The sequence below is a fragment of the Echinops telfairi genome, unplaced genomic scaffold (assembly GCF_000313985.2).
Source record: "Echinops telfairi isolate 266 unplaced genomic scaffold, ASM31398v2 ScPeMD7_7420;HRSCAF=8458, whole genome shotgun sequence".
NCBI lineage: Eukaryota > Metazoa > Chordata > Mammalia > Afrosoricida > Tenrecidae > Echinops > Echinops telfairi.
In genome coordinates, this window is record NW_022111320.1 from 52,011,715 (window position 1) to 52,020,318 (window position 8,604).

The window sequence follows — 8,604 nt, forward strand, 5'->3', positions numbered from 1 at the left end:
GTGTTTTAAAAATGCCAATTAATGTATGTGTTTGCTTTTCTAGTGATATGCAGCTTTCGAGGATCTGTCCCTCAAGGCTTGGTCCTAGAAATTGGAGAAACAGTCCAGATTCTTGAGAAGTGTGAAGGTGAGTATCACTACCCAAATAGTGATCATTTCTGGCCACATTGTACTTTCTGCTAATTGATTTTAAACAATCATTTAGAAACCATAATTCATCACATTATCAAATACCATTATAAAACTTTCCCTCTTCTACATTGAGCATAAAAGTAGCTTTCTTTCTTTTTGCCCTAGATTAGACAAATATGAATACATAATTCAATAACTGGTTGCTGGCTGTCAGAACATGATTTTACCCATGATGTCTTTTATGTCAAACATATCATCTTTCAGTCTTGTTTAGCTGCATTTGAGTAGGATATCAATAACGAACTATAACTTTGTAATCATTTGTGTGTTTTTATCTGATTGGCTAGACGGGCTCAGTTATAATGAAACAATCAGCAAATATGCTTAAATGCTTAAAATTGGGCTGATGACTACTTTTTTCTATGACATTTACATATATTTCTGCTATAAGGAGTATGTATTCCTGAAAAATAACATGTTCTTCAAAACTATGTACAATAACCGACAGGATTTATGGGGACAATACAATTAGGGCTGCTTCTTGTAAAACTGGAACATTAGCACACACAAACTTTGTATCTTGGGAGATAACTGAGGCAGCCTAGGCTAGTAGGTCAGAGTGGCTAGAAACCATCTCAGAGGATGTAACAGAATGAAAGTGTCGCAGTGTTGCCTCGGAGGCAGTGCATATAGAAGTGGAACTCTGATCTGCTGTGGCTTCTGGTAAGATAGATATATCTTCTTACAACCCAAGATCCACATACATTTGGGGCATGCACTTCTCTAGAAAGGAGCCTCTACCTGCAGCATTCATTTAAAACATTTTTAAAATTTGAATTTTCTTCTAACAAAAATATAAATCAGCACTCCCTCATGATAAAAAAAATTCATAGTAAGAATAGCAGGGGGTTTCCTTAGTTAAAGGATACCTACTAAAACATGTACAGCAAACATTTAATTGTAAAATATTGAAAACTTGCCAATTGAGATTTCAAATTGAAATAAGAATACCTGGTAGCACCAGTGTTGTTGAAAATGACATAAGGATATTTACTGTCCTCACATCTATCATATCAGATATACTATTACAGTAAAATAACAAGAGTCAGCTAAAGGAAAAAGTATGTAAGAATTGGGAAGCAAATCTAAAAGAAAGATTCAATAGAATCTATAGAAAATATGTGGATAAATAAATGAATTTAGCAGGTTTGACTATAGCAATAAATATCTTTTTCTATTGTGTTTGCAATAAAGAATTAGAAAATTAATTAAAGAAACAGTGCCACCTATAATAGCATTGAACACATCAAAAACTCAGTAATGAAAGGAAAAAACAATGTATATCAAAAGCAACATAGATGTCATTGGCAAACATTAGAGACCATCTAAATAAATAGATTACCATGTTTGTGGATTGAGTGACTCAATATAATAAAGATGTTAGTTCTCCCCCAAATGACCCATATGTTTGTTTTATTTTCTGGTATAGAAATTGAGCAGCGAATTCTAAGAGTTATGGGAACATGCTGAAGGTTTGGAAGAACTGAGGTCAAACTTGAAAGTAGAAGGATTTATACCACCAGATACCAAAACTTATGATAAATTGAGATGATGTGGTTTTTCTGGCAAATACAGAGTATTGAAACAAAACAGAGTTCAGAAGCAGGTCATCACATGTTATTCACTAATTTACAAGAAGGGTGATAATTGCAGTACAATAGAGGAAATGATGTCCAATTCTATATATTTTGGGCCAATTTATATTTGAAATGTTACCTAAATAGTGATACTGGGTCAGTGTATAGAATATGATGCATCTTGATAGAATGCATCACAGAATATTCCCCACACTCACTTGCTGATTCTGGTGATCTAAATATGAAGTGTAAAACAAGGCATCTTTTTGAAGAAAGCTTAGGGTAATATTTCCCTTTCCCTGGGGCAGGCAAAATATTACTCAGATAACACTAACCATCTAGAACAAAATGTATAACTTGTGTATTATTGAATTGAGGACTCCTGTGGTTCAAGAGACATGATTAAGGAGAATGTAAAAGAAAACGCAGAATGCGAACTGGAGCCCACAAAGAAATGGTATTTAGAGTATAACAAGGACTGTTGCCTTTGTGTGCTGTTGGGTTGATTCTGATTCATAGCGACCCTACAGGATGGAGAAGAACTACTTGAAAGGTTTCCTGTGCTGTAATCTTTATAGGAGCAGATCACTAGGTTTTTTCTGATGGGTTTGAACTGCTCATCTTCTCATGAGCAGATGAGCACCTTACTGTTGTGCTACCAATGCTTCCGTAAAAAGAATACATTTAAAATGAAAATGAAAAATCACATTGATTAAGGGTTAGTGGGCACGGCCAGTCATTTTAAGTGTTGTCACTAGATGTACACCTGTAACGAGTTCATTAGCAAAAGTGTGCTACATGTGTTTAGACAACGACAGAAATATACACTTAAACAGTAGCTGCTGAGGCATCTCTCATACACAAAAATCTCCTCTTGGGATTTGGTTCCTTGGTTTGGAGGTTCAAGGACATGGTTCCACGAGATAATTTCAAATTATTGGCCTAATGCAGTGGTTCTCAACCTTCCTAATGCTGCGGCCCTTTAATATAGTTCCTCATGTTGTGGTGACCCACCAATCATAAAATTATTTTTGTTGCTACTTCACAACTGTCATTTTGCTACTATTATGAATCGGTGACCCCTGTGAAAGGGTCTTTGGACCCCTAAGGGGGTTACAACCCACAGTTGAGAACTGCTGGCCTAACGTGTTTAGTGTTTTTGCTGCATTCCTAGTTTGTTGCTTAGCTCCTTGCATCTTCAAAGCTGGCAAACAAGCATCCAAGTCACAGAAAAATGGTTTCTGTTCATCTGGAGCAACAGAGGAAGAAGAAATGTCCGGCATTGGAGAAAGAATTAGTGCATAGCAAATCGCCCCCGTGAACATCTTTTTGCCAGGAGACTAGAAGAACTGGATGATGTTCAGCTTCCAGTACTGGCTTTGTAATAAAAGATCCTATAGAAAAGTTCTCATCCAAAGAGGGAAAACACAGAACAGAATTCTCACAGACTCCACGTTTTCTGGAGCCATGAAGGTTGGATAACCCTGAAAACTAGTGCCCTAAAGTCTTTTAAAAGCCAAACAACTTTGACTAATTAAAAGTCTCTGTCTTGAGCATTAAGCCCTTAAAGACCTACATGGGATCCAATTGACATCAGCAACTTGAAAGATTACATAGTAACCTGAGGGGTGGTGGTGCGATGAGTTTAGGTTAAAAGAGAAAGGAAAACTCAGACCGGGAGGGTAAGAATGGTTGCACGACTTGAGGAATATAATCAGTCTCAATGTACATGTAGAAACTGATGCATGTGTTTTGCTGTGTATGTTCTCAAAAGTAGCAAAACAATACAAGAAAACAAACTTAAAAATGAATAAAAGACATACTCAATAGAAAAATAAACAGAAAAAGGTTTGGGTAGGCTCCTTGCAGTATAGATAATCCCCCAAATATATAATTCACAAAATAGATAATGTTCTTAAGCATGCATAAGGACCTAATCTTGGTCGATAGGAAAATTCAGATGAAAACCACAGAGAACTACAACCGCGCAACCACTAAAGTGAAATGGGGAGCTGATACTGGGCTCAAGTGGGAAGAGGATGCTTTGAAAATGATGATGGCAGCATATGTGCAAATGTGCTCGACACACTATTAATGTATGGATTGTGATAAGAGATGTAAGAGCCCCCAATAAAAGTAAGGAAAATAAATAAAAAGAAGGGGGAGGGAAGCTTGCAGAAAGTGAAATGAAAAGGTAATGTAGTTTTCCCATGAACTTTTTGAAGCCCATGTTCATATGTACCAAGATATATGTATGAACATATAATAATTATAAACGTATAATAATATAAAATAATTTACATCTGCCCCAAACTGGAAACAATTACATTTTTTATCAGCAGTAGAATGGGCACTACCTCTGAGAATGCTCATTAGGTTTTTAATAACTGACTGTTTTGATGTTTTCCACAGGGCTTTCAATAACAAATCACTCTGAAGTGGACAGCCTGTTCATTCTTGGTAGTCTGTCCTTAGTCTGGAAGCTCACTGAACCCTGTTCACTCTGGGTGACCCTGCTGTGTTTGAAAAATATCCGGGTCATAGCTTCCGGAATCACAGCAACCCACAAGGCACCAGGGCGTGAACCAGTGGAGGAATATGTGGTGATGTATTTGTAGAATAGGATGCAATGCACAAAGGAAGCTAGTGAAGTGATACACACAAAAATGGGTATCACAGACGTAGTCTTGACAAAAGAAACCAGAGAGAAGCATGTATGTGGTTATAATGCCATTTTCTTAACATTCAGAACCAGGTAAAACTAACCGATGGTAGGATTTGTCAGTGTTGGTTATCTTCTGGAGGAGGGGTTATAATTAGCAACTGGGAAAGACCACAGAAGTGGCTTTCTACTGCAGAGCAGCTGTTGGGTTTGACCTGCTGGCCTTAAGCCACACCACCATCAGCACTGCAGGAGCAGGGTAGTTACTCTGCACGATTTGGGACTGAGTTACCTTCAGAGAGGAGGAGTTTACCAGGCATGCCAGGTTGAAGGGTGTTTAAAGTATTCAAGAATCATTTGTGGCAGCAGTTAGGGCTCTTCCAATTGTTGCTTGAGACTGGTTGGCTAGTTGGTGTCACTTTTCCTGTTATGAGTATGTCAGAATCAAACTCTATCTAGAGCCAGTCCAGGGTACCTCTGTGTTAGTCTGGGTACTTTAGAGAAACAAATCCACAGAAACTCATGTATAGGAGATAGTTTTATATAAAGGTTAAATGTACATCAAGAAAACATCCAAACCCAGTGCTGCCCAAGCTCACAAGTCCAACATTAATCTATATGTCCAACACCAATCCACAAAGTCCTCCTCCATCTCACAAAACACACACTACGACACTGACTGCAGGAGGAAGCCAACTCAGTGAACGTGTAAACATCTCAGCGCTGGCAGGGGCCTCCACACGGCTGCTCCAGCACCCAGGGCTGCATCGGGGTAGGTCCATGCGGCTTCTCGGGGATGTCTTGCAGGAAATGAGCCTTGCCAGCTGGAGCAGGGAACTGGCTAAGGCAGCTGCGTCCTGGTCCGACCATCACAAAGCAAGAGACCCAAGAACTAAAAAGGCGAGGCTCACCGAGCCATTTATCTCTCTGCCCTTCAATTAACGCCACGTGTTTATCGACCAGGTTGGCACAATAAACTTGAACTAACTCAACCTCTAAGAAAGGAAGTTTCTCAATAAGAAGTGTGTACAAGATTTCTGGCTTTAATATTAAGATACAGTTCGTTGCTCATGGCATCTGCTTGTGGTAGAAGACTCGTGCCAGTTGCCCAGACTATCTGTCTTTGTTCATTTTCTCTCTGCATAGCTTTCTCAAGCCACCTGAGGCCTTACTTTGTCATCTAGATGCTTGATTCCTGGCTTTTGGGTCTTGCATGAGCTTCTGCCTAAATTTCTCACTTGACTCCAGCTTCTGCTTTATCCTGGACAGTTTTTACTTCGCTCTACCTTCCCATTCTCTGCGTCTGATTAGACTCAGTTGCCCACTTCTTTGCTACCGACTGCCCTAACATCGATAGTGGCACTGTTGCAATAACACTTCTGCCATCAAGCTAGAGAGTGTATTTTTACTGAATGATGGAGAGGCCTTCAGCAAGTTTACAGAGCAGTTCCATTATCTTCTCATTCCATTTTCCCATGGGGTTTTTGAAGCCCCTTTGTAGATGTGGTTTCACACGCATTTAGTAACAAGAATTCTCTTTTAAAGTGGCATTTAAAAGCGAGAGTTTTGAGGATGATGAGGGCAACGAATGTATAAGTGCTTTACAAAATTGATGTATGTGTGGATTGTGATAAGAGTTGTATGAGCCCCAATAAAATGATTAAAAAGTGCCATTTAAAACAAACTATCCCTAAAATTAACTGAAGTTTTAAAAGTAGCAATCTTTTATTCAGATGGATCTATGCAGTGTAAATACTGAGTGGTTCTTTGAGCCTCTTTGGAAGCAGAGCAAGTCCAGATATTGCCATAAGGGTTTTATCTGCAGATCATGAATGCATCTCCTGCTGCTCAAGGTGAGCCCGTCAGGGAATAGACAAGGTCAGTCAGGGTTTAGTCATCTAGACATCTCCTGATTCCTTTTCTCATTTTTTATTCATGCAGATTCCACCCAGAAAGACAATTTGTGCCTGTTTTCCTTCTATTTAAATTTGACTTTCTTTAATTTTTAAAATCTTTCTTTACGGTAATAATCAGATGAAGAATCAGCATCCGCCAACAGTGTTAAGGTATTTCATTGTCATTAATGTTATTTTTAAATGTATGTAACAAGAAATTTAAGGTAAAATTATATATATAACAATAAATGTATGTATAACAATACATTTAAGGTTAATATAAATATATATATAAATGAAAAATTTTAAAAATCATTTTATTGGGGGCTTATACAACTCAGCACAATCCATACATACATCAGTTGTGTAAAGCACATTTGTACATTCATTGCCCTCATTGTTCTCAAACATTTGCTCTTCACCTAAGCCCCCGGCATCAGCTCCTCATTTTTTCATGTCGAGCACATTTGTTGTCATCATAATTTTTTTCCCGATTTATTTATTTATTTAAAAATATTTTTGGGGGGGGGCTTGTACAACTCTTATCACAATACATACACACATACATTGTGTCAAGGACATTTGTTGCCAACATCATTCTCAAAACATTTGCTTTCTACTTGAGCCATTGATAGCAGCTCCTCATTTTCCCCCACTCCTCCCTCCATCATGAACCCTTGATAATTGATAAATTATTATTATTTTGTCGTGTCTTACACTGTCCAATGTCTCCCTTCACCCACTTTTCTGTTGTCTGTCCCCCAGGGAGGTTATATGTAGATTCTTGTAATCGGTTCCCCCTTTCTACACCACCTTCCCTCCACCCTCCCAGTATAACCACTCTCACCACTGGACCTGAAGGGATCATCTGTCTGGATTCCCTGTTTCCAATTCCTGTCTGTACCAGTGTACATCCTCTGGTCTAGCTAGATTTGTAAAGTAGAATTGGGATCATGATAATGGAGGGGAGGAAGCATTTAAGAACCAGAGGAAAGTTGTATGTTTCATCATTGCTACCCTGCACCCTGACTGGCTCATCTCCTCCCCACGACCCTTCTGTAAGGGGACGTCCAGTTGCCTACAGATGGGCTTTGGGTCTCCACTCTGCAATCTCCCTCATTTACAATGATATGATTTTTTTGTTCTTTGATGCCTGATACCTCATCCCGTTGACACCTTGTGATCACACAGGCTGGTGTACTTCTTCCATGTGGGCTTTGTTGCTTCCTTGCTAGATGGCCACTTGTTTATCTTCAACCCTTTAAGACCCCAGATGCTATATCTTTTGATAGCTGGGCACCATCAGTTTTCTTCACCACATTTGCTTATGCACCCGCTTTGTCTTCAGCTATCGTGTCGGGAAGGTGCGCATCATGAATGCCAATTTAATAGAACAAAGTGTTCTTGCATTGAGTTAAGTACTTGAGTGGAGGTCCAATGTCCTTCTGTTGCCTTACTAATAAACCTGTAAATACATGCACATAGCTCTATTTCCCCACCATCCTATATAAATATATTTACATAAGTACATGCCTGTATTTAGACCTCTATTAATGCCCTTTGCCTCCTAGTTCTTTTCTCTATTTCCTTTTCCTTTCCTCTTGTCCTACTATCATGCTCAGCCTTCATTTGGGTTTCAGTAATTTCTCGCAGTTATATTGCCCTTGCTGAATCCCTACCAGGCCTCTCACACCCTTCTTGCCACTAATTTTGGATCACTTGTTTCTCCCTTGTCCCTGGGTTTGTCAACACTGCCTGTTTTCCCCCTCTTTCTCCTCCCTCATGTCCCCCCAGAACCATTGGTCCTGTTGTATTCTCTTCCAGACAGCTCATCCAGCCTATATTATCTAGATAGATCTGCAGAGATAATAATATGCACCAAAAAACATGGCATAGAAAGGCAAGGCGACAAAAGAGAACACAGTGGTGACAACAACAAGGAAAACCAATGACCAAGGAAAGAATAAATTAATTTAAAAAAAGAAAGAAAAACCTGTAAATAGATCAAGGTCCGATATTTGACCTCTAGGCTTGTCCACCAGTCGAGTCCGATGGGATGCCTTGCTCTGGCCCCAAAGTCTATCCTTTGAAGTCCCTTGGGAACTCCCTGCCCTGCTACTCTTGTTGCTCTGCCACACGCCCTTAGTGTTTTGCCTTGGTGTGATGGGGTCAGACCGGGTTAACCCCAACACTGAGTCTCCGGTGTTGTCCTCCGTAGGACCATGGGTCAGCGAGGGACGTTGTGTCTCACAGTGGGATCAGCCATATGGTCCACTCT

The 8,604-nt window shown here is 39.5% G+C and overlaps 1 protein-coding gene across 1 annotated transcript in view; it reads left to right on the top strand.

Annotated features, from left to right (window-relative positions):
• Positions 1-21: 21 nt before the first annotated feature.
• The window catches only part of DOCK3 (dedicator of cytokinesis 3), a 340,151-nt gene continuing 331,568 nt past the window's right edge, over positions 22-8,604 (top strand). Inside the window, exon 1 of the mRNA XM_045297414.1 lies at positions 22-127. Coding sequence (XP_045153349.1) covers positions 22-127 — 106 coding nt within the window. The remainder of the gene's footprint in view (positions 128-8,604) is intronic.